This window comes from Bufo gargarizans, unplaced genomic scaffold, assembly GCF_014858855.1.
Source record: "Bufo gargarizans isolate SCDJY-AF-19 unplaced genomic scaffold, ASM1485885v1 fragScaff_scaffold_395_pilon:::fragment_2:::debris, whole genome shotgun sequence".
Taxonomy (NCBI): Eukaryota; Metazoa; Chordata; class Amphibia; order Anura; family Bufonidae; genus Bufo; species Bufo gargarizans.
In genome coordinates, this window is record NW_025334108.1 from 380,036 (window position 1) to 398,423 (window position 18,388).

The 18,388-nt window shown below is 43.6% G+C and overlaps 1 protein-coding gene across 4 annotated transcripts in view; it reads right to left on the reverse strand.

The window, feature by feature from the left end:
- Nucleotides 1-1,992: 1,992 nt before the first annotated feature.
- The window catches only part of LOC122922497, a 363,771-nt gene continuing 347,375 nt past the window's right edge, over nt 1,993-18,388 (reverse strand). For all 4 annotated transcript variants that reach the window (XM_044273106.1, XM_044273104.1, XM_044273105.1 and 1 more), the window contains exons 15-16: nt 17,015-17,239; nt 1,993-2,199 (exon numbers count right to left, since the gene is read on the reverse strand). In XM_044273106.1, coding sequence (XP_044129041.1) covers nt 2,123-2,199; nt 17,015-17,239 — 302 coding nt within the window. In that variant the 3' untranslated portion in view covers nt 1,993-2,122. The remainder of the gene's footprint in view (nt 2,200-17,014; nt 17,240-18,388) is intronic.

Sequence of the window (18,388 nt, forward strand, 5' to 3'; positions counted from 1 at the left end):
CAGTGCAGAGGGTGCAACAGTTGTAGAAAGAGACCCTAGGAGTAAGCTGTCAAGTACCCATGTAACAATTCAGCCAGTTTCATAGGTACAAATCTGCTGACAGATGCCCTTTAAGTATATATATATATATATATATATATATATATATATATATATATATTTATTTATATATATATATATATATATATATATATACACACATACACAGTGCAGACCAAAAGTTTGGACACCTTCTCATTCAAAGAGTTTTCTTTATTTTCATAACTATGAAAATTGTAGATTCACACTGAAGGCATCAAAACTATGAATTAGCACATGTGGAATTATATACATAACAAAAAAAGTGTGAAACAACTGAAAATATTTCATATTCTAGGTTCATCAAAGTAGCCACCTTTTGCTTTGATTACTGCTTTGCACACTCTTGGCATTCTCTTGATGAGCTTCAAGAGATAGTCACCATATAATTCCACATGTGTTAATTCATAGTTTTGATGCCTTCAGTGTGAATCTACAATTTTCATTAAAATAAAGAAAACTCTTTGAATGAGAAGGTGTGTCCAAACTTTTGGTCTGTACTGTATATATATTGTGATACCAATGCTGGATTGGTAGTGGAAGGGAGGTATATTTCCCCAAGATTCCTCTCCTATGTAAGTAGCAGGTGAAAGAATCTCACCTGTGAGGTAATTCATGAAGCAGCATTGAGGGTGGGGATATAACAGAGCTAGGAGGTCAGTTTCTCTCTCTCTTTCTGCCTGAGGACACAGAGGGCATGTCTGTGTGAGTGAGAAAACTGTGAATACTAGGTTGCTGAAGCCTTGTTTTGTGAGCTGGCTGGGAGAAGCCCTCCAGTGGATAGATAGGAACCTTTAATGTTTAGTAAGTGCCGGACAGGCAAAACTTTTCTTTTGTTGTTTTATTTTATTTATGCAACCTGCTCAATAAACCTGGCTCCAGGCCAGCTAAAAACGTATACCTTGGTAGCTGGTTGGAATTGTGTGAAACAGACAAGTGTCCTTTGACCCCAGCAAAGGCGATCCCGAGCTTATCCCCCACAATAAATATATACATGTATATATATAAAAAGTGTGCATAATGGCTGTGCTTCATTGTACATACATAACTGAAGGAGGTGGTCTTTTTCTGGATTTCCTAACGTCTTCAGCCTTAGCACATGAACATGTGCCCGCAATACACGGGAACCGACCAACTGTTTGCCCCACAAAAAAGTAGAACATACACTACTTTTTTTTTGCGGTGTGGAGGCATGGACAGAAAAACCACAGAAGCAATTAGTAGTGCTTCCGATCCGTGCCTCCTTCCTGCACAGCATCTCCTGGATTGCGGACCCATGCAAGTGAATGGGTCCGTATTCGCGATGCGGGGTGCACACGGCTGGTGCCCATGTATTGCGGACCTGCTGTTTGCGGGTCACAATACGGGTAACGGTCGTGTGCATGAGCCCTTATTTCCTGCTTCACCTGACAGCTAGATGTATTTCTCTCAGAAGCAGTGGTCATCTCCCTTCTTTGGAAGTCTGCTACTACTATACTGGCAGCAACTTCCATTCTCACTATGCTTGTTTTCATCTAGAGAGTGCGCATAGCAGATGATCGGAGAAAGAACACACTTTCAGACAGGATGCTCCTCTGTTCTTGAACAGCTTTGAAAAGGCTGTGTTTCTATCTGGGCTCACAAGTTCAGCTGACATGCCCCCATTTTCTTTTAGCCATCTCTTATCTCTCTGTTGCTAGAGATGGACCTTGCCTAACAACAGAAGGTGGAATGCAACGGAGGAAGTGAGACTCCTAGTGGCCATGACTTTACAGCTTTTTTTTCAGGTGGATGCAGGCAGCTTTTTTTTAAATGAATTTAGAAATTTGCTAATTACACCATTCTCTATTAAATTAAATTGAGTGAAAGCACAGCTACTCTCTAAATTAAATACACTGCTTACATAAGTTATTAAGTTTTATATAAACATGTATATTTACACTTACAAAACAGGTTTATTTTAATCATTTCAAACTGAACAAATAATGTAGAATGAAAATTATACAAGTAATAAAATAAAAATAAAAAAATGTATATATAAGCCCCACAGCTTCCTTTCATTTATTTAGCTGTTGCATGCTTCTTCTGATTTCAGTTTCCCCATCTCTGTTAAGTAGCGTATAAGACTTGGAACATGGATGCCTAAAATAAAAATAAGTTATGAAAAATGAATTATATGTGATAGTCCTCCTTGTTAAAAAAATAAATAATGTAATCTACAAAGTTTATTTAACACAAATGATTATGAGTAAATTCAATGCATGTAGGGACCCTTGGTGCAAAACTGATTAATTGTATTATACCTAATACTATGCCTGCACCTCAAGACAATGATTTTTGGAGAGATTAAAAAAAAAAAAAAAGGTATCCTTAGGTCATGTATCCCAGTTTTAGGCTCTGGGCAAGACAATACACATCAAATCAGTTTTGACCAGATTTTTTATTTCATGCAACTGGTGAGAGGACTAGGCAGACTTCCTGTCTGAAGGCATGCTAAGGAGGAATGAAAATTGAAGTTGAAAGAGATACATATATAAAATCCATTTGTTCTAATCTAATCTGGAAATAAACCTCAGGGATCTAATTTAATTAAGGGTCACTGCGTTTTCAAAAACGTATGATCTGTCATAGAGACTGAGATCCCCATCGAACATGGAGAGAGAAGTGCTCAGATATTGCACTGTCTCCTTGCTGCAGTGGACGGATTTAAAATGAGTCCATAGAATAGGCATCTTCAAAACTACATGACATACTTCTTCCCACCCATCTCTGAAATATTTTTTATTAAACCAATTACCTAAGAGCAGAATGATAAGTAGAAAAACATGTCCTTTTCCTGCCCATTTTGTTAACACAGAAATATAACTAAATAAAAGCTATCAACCCAAATTGTCCTATACAAACAAAGATAACTCGAAGACAAAGAAAATAAAAATAAAGCACACCTAATTCAGAATTCACCGTTTCAAAATGTGAAAATAGTTGTGGGCATTAAGGCTTGAACGCGTTGTCTCACTTCAGCAAATGGCATTTATCAGGTAGAGGAAGTTAATACAAGCTGCTTACTAATATATTTTTGTTATTAATATTGCTTCCTTTGCTGGCTGGATTCATTTTTCTAAAACATTATACACTGCTCGTTTCCATGGTTACAACCAGCCTGCAATCTATCAGCAGTGGTCATGCTTACACACTAGAGGAAAAAGCGCCGAGCCGCCGGGTCCATGGGGCCGCACATAGGCTAGTGGTTTTTCTTACAGTGTGCAAGTACAACCACTGCTACTGGATTGCACGGTGGTAGTAAACCCTGGGTATGAGCAGTGTGTAATGTGATAGCAATTTGGATAATAACATTAGTAAGTGGCTTGTATTGACTTCCTCTACATCCAAAATATATATATATATATATATATATATATATATCTCTCTCTATATATCTCTATATATATCTATATATAGTCACCGCTTGCTGTCAGTGAATAGACAGCCATATTGCTCATTTAACCTGATCGGATTACAAGTGCGCCTCGTGGAGCTGTTTGGCGCGAAAAAGAGGACTTTGGCGCGAAAATAATCAGGCGGAGCCATTGCCCAGCCAACCAGGAAGAAGAACCCCGCCTACCTGAGTCCCGGAGCTACGAGAGGCTGCGCCTACCTGCTGACGCGGTACGCAGGACGTCAGACACCCGTAGCGGCGCATCTCGCGAGACTTGGAGCGAGCACCAGCGGAGTGAGTACCGACTTTAAAAACTTTTGCCGGCTTCTCCGCTTACCTGTCCGGAAGCTTCCCGACCCCTGCCAAGGCACCGGAGGGATCCCCGCTAGTAGTGAAAGTCTTGTCTGAAAAAAGAAAAGTTAAAGTTACTGCAAGCCGGTCCGCTCCTCTCCATTTAAAGGGCCATACCCCACCTAGCAACGCCATGTCCGCGGTCGAGGAAATTGCACAGGCAGCCCCAGTCGTGCCTGCTGAAGTACCCGCAGCCGACTCTGGGGCCCCTGCCGCCGCGGCACCGCCAAGCCTGATGCCGCTAACCATGCCGTACTATTTCGGGGCCCCCTGGTTCCCACGTTATTCAGGGGAAGCCCACAAGTTAAAAGACTTTAGGGAACAGATACTGGCTCTGTTCCGGCTTTATCCCATCAATGCTGAGCAGCAAATGGAGATCCTCTTAGCTCAGTTAGAAGGGGCCGCCCGCAGGGAAGTAATGTCATGGCCCCGTTCTGAGAAAAATAGCCTGGAACAGATCTTTGAACGTTTGGGCACCACGTTTGAAGCCAGAACGGTGTCAGAAGTTAAAATGCGTTTCTTCAGCAGAAAGCAGCAGCCTGGGGAGTCGCTCCGTGATTTTGCCCTGTCCTTACAGGAGACGCTGAGAGCTGTAGTCCAAGTGGATCCTAAAGAAGCTGAGGACCAGGACCGGACTCTTAGAGAGCAATTCATTGCAGGCATAAGTACTGAACATTTAAAGGGCCAGCTACGGATGTTGTCAGCTCAACACCCTCACTGTACATTCTTGGATTTTAAAGAATTGGCCATCAGCATACTGGGCCAGAACCCTGCTCCAGGCCCAGCAACCTTCCCTGAACCCCAGGCTTGTCAGCCAAAGACTATTAACGTGGGGTCTGCAGGAGTCGGTCAAGCCACCCAAGCTCCGGTCACGGATGTAGTGGCAGCACTAATGGAGCAAGTGAACTATCTTACTCTAAGTCTAGAGAAGGTGTGCAAAAAGATAGAGGAGTGGGAGAGACCATTGTTACTAGAAGATAAAGATCCTTTTCCTCCAAGGCTCCCACCTGCATATGGAGATGTGTATCCAAAAGAGCCTGATGGGCGACTGAAGTACCGGCCCAGAAGTAGAAAACAGCCTGTCTGCCATCATTGCAAGAAATATGGACATACCGAATCCATGTGCTGGCAGTTAAACGATTAACCCCTGAGGCAGAGGACCGCCCCTCGGGAGGTAGAACAGAAGGTCCAAAGGATCCAAACTGGATGCCTAAGTATGTCGGATCCCGTCCGAAAATTAATATATGTATCAACGGGATACCCTTTCAAGCCCTGTTGGACACTGGGTCACAGGTCACCACCATTGACAAGTTCTGGGATCCAAGTCTCCTCACCCAGCCACCAGAGTCCTGGCTAGATATTATCGCTAGCAACGGTAAGCCAGTGAAAGTGCATGGGTATTGGGAACTTACTCTTCAGGTGGGAGAAGCCACCCTGCCACAGCAAGGCGTGATTGTGGTACAAGCCGGAGGTAAAGAAGGACACCACGTGATCTTAGGGACTAATGTTCTTAAAAATTGTTACTCCGAAGTGCTTGAAGCATTGAACCAAACCATATCATCCGCCTCACCTGCTTCCAGAAGAGTTATTCAGAAAACTATTAGCGTGCTGTGGTGCCGTGCTGTATTAGGGATCCAGGGCCAGGACTATCAAGCCCTAGTGGAACCTAATCCTATTAAGGATCATCCTTTTGTATGGACAGCCAAGAGCATGGTGACCGTGTCTCAAGGTAAAGTGCCTGTTCGTTTAATCAACTTTGGTGATCATCCCGTTACTCTCTTTAAACACTACCCCGTTGCTCAGCTTTTCCAGGTGTCTTTCCAGGATGTGATCCGTCTGCCTGCCGCGGAGGCGTTCCAGACCGCGCAGAACAGCAGCACCCCAACAGCATCCTGGTGGGAAGAACTACATGTGGGGAACGAATCCCCCCCACAGGAGCAACTAGAGGGAGTCCTGAAACTGGTAAAGGAGCACCACCAGGCGTTCAGCAAACACTCCACAGACTATGGAGAGGTCAGTGTGATCAAACACACCATACCCACTGGCTCTCACCCTCCTATTAAGGAGAGGCACAGACCCATACCACCTACTACCTATCAGTCTGTGAAAGAGATGATACAAGAGATGAAAGACTCTAATATAATCCGGGACAGCCATAGTCCCTGGGCTGCACCCCTAGTACTTGTTCGAAAAAAAGATGGCAGCATAAGGTTCTGTGTGGATTACAGGAAAATTAATCAAATCACCCACAAAGATGCATATCCATTGCCACGCATTGAGGAGTCCTTGACTGCCCTGGGGTCATCAGTCTATTTCTCCACCTTGGACTTAACCAGTGGGTACTGGCAGGTACCTATGGCCCCAGAAGATCGAGAAAAGACTGCTTTCACTACACCTATGGGCCTGTTTGAATTTAATTATATGCCATTTGGACTGTGTAATGCTCCAGGAACGTTCCAGAGGCTGATGGAACGTTGTTTAGGCCATAGGAATTTTGAGACAGTGCTATTATACCTGGATGACGTCATTATATACTCCAAGACGTATGAGGACCATTTAAAGCACCTGGGTGAGGTGTTTCAAGTTCTTACTAAATATGGCCTCAAAATCAAGCCATCCAAGTGCCACCTGCTGAAACCAGCCGTCAGATATCTCGGGCATATTGTCAGTGCCGAAGGAGTACAGCCTGATCCTGACAAACTTGCTGCTGTCCGTAACTGGCCTACTCCCACGACCGTGAAAGAGGTGAGAAGCTTTCTCAGTTTTGCAGGGTATTATAGGCGATTCATCCTGCATTTCGCACAGATTGCGGATCCCATCCAGGAACTCTTGAGGGGGCATCCAAAGAAGAGCCCAAAGACTCCTATTCCTGTTGAGTGGAATGAAGAGCGGGAAATTGCCTTCCAACTCCTAAAGAAGAAGTTGACTGAACCCCCTGTTCTGGGTTGCCCAGATTATCAGAAGCCAATCCACCTCTACACAGATGCCAGTAAAAGAGGCCTGGGGGCCGTGTTGGCTCAAGTGCAAGATAACAAAGAAAGGGTGATTGCCTACACCAGCAGATCCTTGAAGGGAGCTGAGAAGAACGACCAGAATTACAGTTCTTTCAAGCTGGAGTTTCTTGCCTTAGTGTGGGCTGTGACCGACAAGTTTAAGGACTATCTCGCTGCCACACCGTTTGTTGCCTTCACAGATAATAATCCCCTGGCACATCTGAATACAGCCAAATTAGGGGCACTGGAGCAAAGATGGGCCTCCCGCCTGGCCAACTATGATTTCACTGTGAAGTACCGGGCAGGCCGCTCCAATGATAACGCTGATGCTCTGTCACGACTCCCCACTACAGAAGCCCCAGATGAACCGAAAGATGCCTGGGAAGAGGTGGAGATGCCGGCGTTTTATAACAAATTTACCCAGCAGGATAATTTACGTACTGAAGATCCCCCTGCTGCTGATCCTTCCTCATCAGATGGTCCTGAGTCCAGAGGCGATCAAGAAAGATGGATTAAGCTCCAGTCCGAAAGTAGAGTCCTCGGTGAACTGCTTGACTTCCTTACTAGTGGAAAAATCCCTGAGAGGATCCGCAGGAAGAGTGCAGACCCAGAGCTAGTGAGACTGTGGAGACATCGCCATCAACTATTCCTTCAAAAGGGCCTGCTGCTCAGAAGGAGTCTGGATCCAGTGTCCTATGATAGAGTGTATCAGATTCTCCTGCCACGTCGGGATGCCAGCCTGGTGCTGGATATGTACCACAACCAGTCCGGACACTTCGGTGTGCAAAAGACTGAGGCCACCATTCGCAGAAGATTCTATTGGATCGGGATGAGAGACGATATCGAGAAATGGTGCCGAGAATGCACTGCCTGTGCTGTGGGGCGAACGGAACGCCATGACCAGAGGGCGCCTCTCCATCCCATCGTAAGTAAGGCTCCTTTAGAACTTGTTGCCATTGATCATGTAAAGTTGGTTGAGGAGCCAACCCGGAGGGAGGCCATTTTGAATTTGATATTCACAAATGGGGATTCGGTATGTGATGTCATTGTAGGCGAAACCTTGGGATCTAGTGATCACCAGTCAGTGTGGTTTAATATAAGAACTGTGAAAGAGTCCCTCCACACAAAAACTAAAGTTTTAGATTTTAGAAAAACAGACTTTTCAAAAATGAAATTAGTCATAAATGAGTCCTTATCAGACTGGAACGGATTACATGGAGTCCAGGAGAAATGGGACTACTTAAAAGGTGCATTATTGAAGGCAACAGAAAATTGCATTAGACTTGTCAGTAAAAGCAAAAAAAGGAAGAGACCACTGTGGTACTCAGCAGAAGTGGCCCAAATCATTAAAAATAAAAAGCTAGCATTTTGTAATTATAAAAAAAAACAGAGCAATGAAGATAAGGAAATCTACAAGATTAGGCAGAAAGAGGTCAAGCAAGTTATAAGAACTTCTAAAGCTCAGGCAGAAGAAAAACTAGCTCAGTCTATGAAAAAAGGGGATAAGACATTCTTCAGATATATAAATGAAAAAAGGAAATTAAAACAAGGAATAACTAAATTAAAAATAAAGGACGGAAGGTATGTAGAAGAGAATAAAGGGCTAGCCGACTGCCTTAATGAATACTTCTGTTCAGTTTTTACAAAAGAAAAAGAAGGAGAAGGACCTCCACTAGAAAGGATGACTATTAAATCGTTTGATGCATGTGTCTTTACAGAGGAAGATGTTCTAAGTTTGCTGTCTAAAGTGAAGACAAATAAGTCACAGGGGCCTGATGAGATACACCCAAAATTATTAAAAGAGCTTAGTGGTGAGCTGGCAAAACCGTTAACAGATTTATTTAACCAATCATTAGTAACAGGAGTCGTCCCGGAAGATTGGAAATTGGCAAATGTCGTGCCCATTCACAAGAAAGGTAGTAAGGAGGAATCCAGCAACTATAGACCAGTGAGTCTGACATCAATAGTAGGCAAATTAATGGAAACCCTATTAAAGGATAGGATTGTGGAACATCTAAAATCCCATGGATTGCAAGATGAAAAACAGCATGGGTTTACTTCAGGGAGATCATGTCAAACAAATCTTATAGATTTTTTTGACTGGGTGACTAAAATAATAGACGGTGGAGGTGCAGTAGACATCGCATATCTAGATTTTAGTAAGGCTTTTGACACTGTCCCACATAGAAGACTTATCAATAAACTGCAGTCATTGAGCATGGACTCCCATATTGTTGAGTGGATTAGGCAGTGGCTGAGTGACAGACAACAGAGGGTTGTAGTCAATGGAGAACATTCAAAACAAGGTCATGTTACCAGTGGGATTCCACAGGGATCTGTACTGGGACCAATTTTGTTTAATATCTTCATAAGTGATATTGCAAAAGGCCTCGATGGTAAGGTTTGTCTTTTTGCTGATGACACAAAGATATGTAACAGGGTTGATGTTCCTGGAGGGAAACGCCAAATGGAAAAGGATTTAGGAAAACTAGAAGAATGGTCAGAACTCTGGCAACTTAAATTTAATGTGGATAAGTGCAAGATAATGCACCTGGGGCGTAAAAACCCAAGGGCAGAATATAGAATATTTGACAGTCCTGACCTCAGTATCTGAGGAAAGGGATTTAGGAGTAATTATTTCAGAAGACTTAAAGGTGGGAAGACAATGTAATAAAGCAGCACGAAATGCCAGCAGAATGCTTGGATGTATAGGGAGAGGTATAAGCAGTAGAAAGAGTGAAGCGCTTATGCCGCTGTACAGATCACTGGTGAGACCTCACTTGGAGTATTGTGCGCAGTACTGGAGGCCATATCTCCAGAAGGATATAGATACTCTAGAGAGAGTTCAGAGAAGAGCTACTAAACTGGTCCATGGATTGCAGGATAAAACTTACCAGGAAAGGTTAAAAGACCTTAATATGTATAGCTTGGAAGAAAGAAGAGACCAAGGGGATATGATAGAAACTTTTAAATACATAAAGGGAATCAACTCGGTAAAGGAGGAGAGCATATTTAAAAGAAGAAAAACTACCACAAGAGGACACAGTTTTAAATTAGAGGGGCAAAGGTTTAAAAGTAATATAAGGAAGTATTACTTTACTGAGAGAGTAGTGGATGCATGGAATAGCCTTCCTGCAGAAGTGGTAGCGGCAAATACAGTGAAGGAGTTTAAGCATGCATGGGATAGGCATAAGGCTATCCTTCATATAAGATAGGGCCAGGGACTATTCATAGGATTCAGATATATTGGGCAGACTAGATGGGCCAAATGGTTCTTATCTGCCGACACATTCTATGTTTCTATGGAGCCGAGTCGCTCAGGGTATACATATGCCATGACTGTAATTGATCACTTCACTAAGTTTGTCGTAGCAGTGCCTGTAAAAGACCTGACAGCCAAGACCACAGCGGAGGCGTTCTAGAAGCATTTCCTGCTGACCTACGGTTGCCCAGAAAGGATCCTCACCGATCAAGGGTCTGCATTTGAATCACAGCTGTTCCATGAGATGTGCCTGCTACACAACTGCCAGAAGGTCCGGACCACCGCCTATCATCCGCAAGGTAACGGACTCTGTGAGAAAATGAATAAGACTCTCATTGAAATGCTGAGAGCAGTGCCCCCTGAGACGAGGGGAGATTGGCCTACTCTGTTGCCACAGCTTATGTACACGTACAATAACACCATCCATTGTTCCACCGGCTATACCCCGTTCTATTTGATGTTCGGTCGACAAGGGAGATTGCCTGCGGACCACTCCCTAGGGGTACAGGTGCCAGACGAGATCAACCCACTGCCCAAGACTGATTGGGTAGTGGAACACCAAAGGCGTCTTCTTAATGCTAAGGAGATTGTCCAGGAACGGAAGGAGATTGTTCGAGAAAGGCAGCAGAAGGACTTTGACCAGACTGCCCATGCGGGACCCCTGGCTCTAGGAGACAAGGTATGGTTGAAAAACAACCACCGGGCCAGCAAGTTGGACAGCAAATGGGAAAGGATTCCCTATCTTATCACTGCCATACCTAATGCTGCGGCCCACATTTATCAGATCTCCAGGGAAGGAAAAGGTCCCCAAGTTGTTCACAGGAACCGCCTCAAGCCCTGTATAGAAAGAGAACCAGCGGCGGAGGAGATGGAACCGGAGCCTACTGAGGAAGAGTTGCCGGCTCCACCTATGGACCCTATGCAGGCTGTGGAGAACTTAATCCATGATAAAGAGCCGCTCCACTGGGCCCTCACGCCTTGGTTGAATTTATTGGTTCCTGCTCCTGTTCCTGTTAGCCCTCAGCCTCCTGAAGAAGCTCCAGAGGCAATGGGCTCTTCTGATGTTCCTGAAGCCAGGCAGGAAGAATCCCTGCCAGTAAGGAGGTCTACCCGTTCTACCAGGGGGCATCGTCCTGTGAGGTTTGTGGACTACATTATGGGCCCAGGTAGCCCCTCACGGGAAACCCCTGTTTAACCATTGCAAGCCTGGGTACGGACTCATGTTGTTCTTTGAGCCTCCAAGGACTTATGTTTATCTACATTTTATATGGACTATCCTGGGTTATTGACACGCTGTGCCAGGTCAGCGCCCCTGTTCCCTTACCTTATCCTGAGAGAAGAGAACGACGCCCCTTGTCATCACTCTTTTCAGTGCATTTAATAACTGTTATATTGTTAATGTGGTGAATATTGCATATGGATGTTCTCTGCTATCTTTCAGGTTGCCGCTTCCAGATGGGCGGACCCTCCATGTTGCGCCGAGGACGGGCAACGTTATAGCGTGGGGGTATGTAGTGTCCCACTAGGTAAAGGTGGGCACTGCACAGGTTAATGTGTTGCATTGCATTAAATGTCATGTGTTTGTTTTCCCTGTGTAATCTGGGTGTCAGGCCTGTCAGGGTGTAGTTTAGCCTCCCAGACGTTAGAGGGAGCTAGAGAGCCCTAGTTTTATATAGGAAGGCCCAGACAGGGAAGTGTTAGTTCAGTCCAGGGGACTAGAGGAGTCACTTCGTCCACCTGAAGCTAGGATCAGCTCAGTAGAGACACCCCAGTTGCAAAATCCAACCTCCTGGGAGAAAACCTACAGTTATCCACCTGATAGGAGGAGGCGACCCAGGGTAAGCAAAGTGACCCTGATGGGCAGAGGACCTTAGAAAGCATAGCAAGAATATAATACCTGAGGAGGAAAGTAACCAAAGATTTAAGCCACCCTTTTAGGCATCCGGGCCTTGGGAGATATAAAGCCAGAGCAGGAGTTCTAGAAAGGACACTGTACATTGATTCTGAGGAAAGGTACAACCTGCTGCTGAGTGCTTGTGGAATTTACCCTCAGCGTATCTTGTATGACTATTGCCTGCCATATTGTGAATGAGCCCCTTGTGTAACTGTAATATCAAGACTGTACTACACCTGCTGTACAAAGTTGGATTGTCCAGTAAAGTTTAAGTTTGGTTCACTGTATACTTGTGTACCTTCATCATTCCAACCACCAACCGGCGTGCCACCGTCCAAAGGCACTGGCGTCACGAACACCACAGGGACCTTGCCCCAGGCACACAACTACCATCAGGCCTGGTCCCTATATACAGAGTATGCCCCAGAGGAACCGTGTCAACCTCTCCTTCACTGCCACGCGCCTGCCCAGGGTTCTTCAAATACAGTGAGTACCCTCGATAGCCCATAACCGTGACCTCACTTAGTCATACCCTGCAGGTCTGGCGTGTTGCATATCTATATCTATATATATATATATATATATATATATATATATATATATATATATATATATATATATTCCAAATAAGGCTACTTTCACACTTGTGTTCAGAGCGGATCCGTCTGGGGTCTGCCCAGACGGATCCGCTCATATAATGAAGACGATGGGATCCATTCAGAACGGATCCGTCTGCATTATATTGTAGAAAAAATTCTAAGTGTGAAAGTAGCTTCAGACGGATCCGTCCAGACTTTACATTGAAAGTCAATGGGGGACGGATCCGTTTGAAAATTGAGCCATATTGTGTCAAATTCAACCGGATTCGTCCCCATTGACTTACATTGTAAGTCTGGACGGATCAGTTTGCCTCCGCACGGCCAGGCGGACACCCAACCGCTGCAAGCAGCGTTCAGGTGTCCGCCTGCTGAGCGGAGGCCAAACGCTGCCAGACTGATTCATTCTAAACGGATCCGCATCCACTCAGAATGCATTAGGGCTGGACGGATCCATTCGGGGCCGCTTTTGAGAGCCTTTAAACGGAACTCACAAGCGGAGCCCCGAACACTAATGTGAAAGTAGCCTAAATGTAACGCAGCACATGTTGATACAGGCAACGTTTCAGCTCTCTCACAGAGCCATTATCAAGCCAAGTGAAACGCATAATAAAGTGACTGTGCCTATATAGGAACATTTCAGGAAGTAATCAGTGCTAATTTCCTGTTTAATTCCATACTGGTGCATATAAAAACTCCATACAAAACAAAATCATATGTCAGGGACACAGGCGATCAACAGTTAAAGTACCAGATGGTAGTATTTTGGCGTAATTTTATATAGTGTCCCTCTATACATCCATTGACCATGGAGAGGGATTGCAAGCTGTGGGTAGGGCACTAGAAGGATCTACTTATTCTGTACAGAGTAAATGCTTTCTTCTGGATCTCTTGGAACTTACACTAAGGTCCAATTATTTTGGGTCCCAGGACAGATTTTATTTGCAGCGGGTGGGTGTGGCTATGGGCTCTAATGTCGCACCCACTTATGCAAATATCTTTGTTCGTTCTCTTGAGAAGCGCCTTGTCTATGTATCTTCCCACTATAGACATATGCTTATATGGTGGAGGTACAGAGGCGACGTGTTCCTTATCTGGACTGGAACCCAAAATGCTTTATCTGAGTTTCATGTGTTCCTTAATAATATGGATGAACATATCAAGTTCACATTAGTGGCATCCAGTGAAAGAGTACAATTTCTGGATACACAGGTGTATATAAAGAATGGGCAGTTGCACACAGATTTGCATGTTAAGGAAACTGATGAAAATACTCTGTTACAAAATACAAGCCGTTATCCAACCAGGATGATTAAATCGCTCCCATATAGTCAGATGTTACGGGTTAAAAGGATTGTAGATGAAGAAGACCATTTAAATAAAGCCTTGGAAAAAATGGGGGACTCGTTCCTAGAAAGGGGATATCCCTCAACATTAGTGAAGGGGCATATTAATAAAGTAAAATCGATCCCTCGGGAGGAGGTGAAAAAAGCATGCCCCAAGAAAAGTCCTAACCGGGTACCGTTTGTATCCACACACAATGAAGACGGTCTCAAAGTGCAACATATCATTAGGCGACACTGGGGTATACTACAGAGTGGGTACCCGAACATGTTGGCTTTTAAAGAGGCCCCACTGATGTCCTATAGAAGGAGACGAAACATCAAAGATAGAGTGGTGAGGACGAGTGTTCCAGAACAAGTACGCTTACGACAGACTTTTTTCAAAACTAAAATCAATGGCAGTTATCCCTGCCTGAACTGTGTAAACTGTAAATTGATGCAAAAAGGGAAGGAGTTTATACATCCAGCAACAGGAGAGAAGTGGGTAATTAGACATTATTTAACCTGTGATTCTTCGTGGGTGGTTTACGTCTTGTGGTGCCCCTGCAAGCTGCTGTATGTGGGTGAGACAACCACAGACGTGAAGACACGTTTGAACAATCCATTTCAGTTACCATATAATATTAATCGTTACCATTATTACAGAGGGACTTTAATATGTGAGTATACGTATACAAATGTTCATGTGTTGAATATACCTGGTAGTATTCCCAGGAGGTCACATAGATTGTGGTCAATACCATATCTAATATAGTCCTCAATAAATACAGGTAACAATTATAATGATTATGTAATTCTGGCTGGGGTCAATACAAGGTTTTATTGCTGCTTTTAGTGAATACAGCGCTTTAATGTATGGAGAATCTTGGGCGACATGAGGATGCTGCACGATGTAATACTGATGGTTGACCAGGTTTCCAGACTTGGTAACTTTGGTGCTCCTTCGGTGTTCGCCCTGTTGCAGGCGTGGGGTGCAGGGCATGCACGTGTTGCAGTGTTGGTCTGCCCTGGGTGCCAGGTTTGTGATGCACTGCGATGCAATGGTGGCGCAGGCGTAGTGAACAGGGAGACACGCTGAGTTGGGGGAACGCTCCATCTTTAATGTAGCGCTGTGAGAGCATGCTGCGAGATTGGCCTGCCTCTAATACCGGGTGATGACGCACGGCGGTATGAGGGCAGTGCAGGCGCAGTGTACAGAGAGACATGCCAAGATGGAGGAACACTCCATCTATGATATAGTGCCGGGAGAGCATAAGGTAACTGAATTTTAGGGATTCCTGTGTTGCGGTTTTCTTACAGGTGTGAATTATGTTGGCACAAGCCATGGAATTTTAAATCACTATTTGGGAAAACACGAGTATACAGTACATGAAGCACTATGAAATTGAAGACAATTACATAATATGATACACTATACCTTAGGGAATCCGATGGTTTCTGCACTATGAATTGTCACAAGAGAATGAATTGTTTTGTATGGAGTTTTTATATGCACCAGTATGGAATTAAACAGGAAATTAGCACTGATTACTTCCTGAAATGTTCCTATATAGGCACAGTCACTTTATTATGTGTTTCACTTGGCTTGATAATGGCTCTGTGAGAGAGCTGAAACGTTGCCTGTATCAACATGTGTTTGAATACATTTTGTATTTTTTCATTGCTGCGTTACATTTATTTGGATTGTGTTTGGACCCCAGGACCCAGGGGAAAATGCTGGCACCTGAATCATTTGCATCACTTGAAGTGAGGAGTGCTGCCCTGCCATCCTTTGGAGATGTACAATACAGACCAAAAGTTTGGACACACCTTCTCATTCAAAGAGTTTTCTTTATTTTCATGAAAATTGTAGATTCACACTGAAGGCATCAAAACTATGAATTAACACATGTGGAATTATATACATAAAAAAAAGTGTGAAACAACTGAAAATATGTCATATTCTAGGTTCTTCAAAGTAGCCACCTTTTGCCTTACTGCTTTGCACACTCTTGATGAGCTTCATAGTCATGAAAATAAAGAAAAGTCTTTGAATGAGAAGGTGTGTCCAAACTTTTGGTCTGTACTGTGTATATATATATATATATATATATATATATATATATATATATATATATATATGTATATTTGTTTGTCTGTCTGTTCTTTACCAAATTTGGCATACAGGTACCTGGGAAGGTTTTAGACCGTGTCTCAGCTGACAGGGATGTCCCATTCCTGAGTTAATCCCAAAAAATATATTGGTGCCAAATATGCATTAGCCAATAGAAGCCGGCAGGTCTTTCACTCATATCCCAACTGCCATACACATGGTCACATGACCCTTATCAGCCAATTGAAGCTTGCAGGTCCTCCAATCTCAACATACACACAGTTTTACACCAGGTTTCCATAACAACCCAGAAATTTTTCTTTACTCCTGTAGGTTACCTTTAAAGAGGATGGGCGTTTTTGATGACACTTAAGGGAGCGGAGTGCTGTGGAGGTCACATTTAAGGGGACGGTCCGCAATGGAGGTCAGTGTTAAGGAGCGGGGTGCTGTAGAGGTCACTGTTAGAAGGTGGGCTGTTATGGAGGTCACATTTTAAGGGAACATCACTGTTAAAGGGGGGCTGTGGAGGTCACTTAAGGCAGTGGGTTACTGTGGAAGTCACTGTTAAAGGGGCGTGCGCTGTGGAGATTACTGTTAAGTGGGCAGGGCACTGTGGAGGTCTCTGTTAAGGGGACGGGCCGCTGTTAAGGCAGAGGGGTACTTGGAAGTCACTGTTAAAGGGGCAGACGCTGTGGAGGTCAGTGTTCAGGGGGCAGGGCACTGTGGAGGTCACAGTTAGGGGGGTGGGCTGCTGTGGTGGTCACTATTAAGGGGGAGGGGTGCTTTAGAGGTCACTGTGGATATCTTTATTAAATGAAAAAGATGAAGTATACCCGTGCGAAGCCGGGTGATCCTGCTAGTAAGTTATATTTGCTGAAGTGAGACAACCCCTTTAAAAGACCTCCAGGCATTAAAGAGTTAAGGAGACTAATTTCCTTTTTAGTCAAGCTCATTGCTCACAATGTATATACAATTACAAGAAGACATTACCTTTGAAAGCAGGATTTGTAGTAGTTATTGTGGTCAATGTTGATATTACTTCAGCAACTTCCATATTCTTGATACTTTCAAAGAATTTATTCACAATATCATCCTTTGCTATAGGGAAGAGTGGCGGTGCAGCTCTTGAAGGAGATGAAGTGTGAGAGTGGGAAAAACTGGTCTGTACAAAACAAGCATCTCTGTTTACCTTGGGAGCTGAGGAGTTTTGAAGTGCTGTAAAACAATAAATAAAAAGATACATAAAAGTACACTGAAAAATCTAAACGAGTGTAACTTACATTAATAAAAATAAATCACTTTAACCCCATTCAGTACCAAGCCACTGTTCACCTTAAATCCCAGGCTGATTTTTGCAAATCTGACAGGTGTCACTTTATGTGGTAATAACTTTGGAACGCTTTTACTGATACAAGCCTAAACGGCTACTAACCACTCTTGTCCCACACACTAAAACTTAGCTTTTACTTCTTTATTAAAACAAGTGAAAAAAAAAGTGTGACAAATGAGCTAGCTGAAAGATAAAAAATCACTGTACCCCAAATAAAGGTGCTATTAAGGACTGGTATATAGCGTATATGTGCAGGCGGGGGTGCACTGTCCCGCACTGCCTTTCACCAAAATCCCTCTCTATCCGCTAGGGTATTGCGCTATGCCTGATAGCTATTAGCCCCCCCACGATTGGGGTGTAAATTGTCGAAAAAAGCCTGTTTACACTGAATGTTTTATTTTTTACGTGATTGTCTTATGTGGGGGCTCATTTTTTGCGGGATGAGGTGATGATTTCATTGGTACCATTTTGTGGTACTTAAGACTTTTTGATCGCTTGGTATTACACGTTTTGTGAGGCAAGGTGAAAAACAATGGCTGTATTGGCATAGTTTTTTTTTATAGCATTCACCTGAGGGGGCATATAATGTGATTTTTGTGTTGCCATTTTCTGAGAGCCATAGTTTTCTTTTTTTTTTTATGACTGATATGTACCATTTTGGGCCAAATACGCCTTTTTGATCGCTTGGAATTACACTTTTTGTGAGGCAAGGTAACCAGAATGTCAGTTTTGGCACCGTTTTTTCTATAATTTTTTTTTTTTTTTACGCCGTTCACCTGTGATATTTTTATAGAGCCAGTCAATAAGGACGCGGCGATACATAAGAGTACTTTCACACTTGCGTTTTTGTTTTCCGGTATTGAGTTCAGTCACAGGAGCTCAATGCCGGAAAAAGAAAAACTGATCAGCATTCTGAATGGAAAGCATCAGTTCGGCATGCGCAGACCTTTAAAAATGCAAAAAAAATGTATACCAGATCCGTTTTTCCAGATGACACTGGAGAAACATATTCAGTATTTCAATGCATTTGTCAG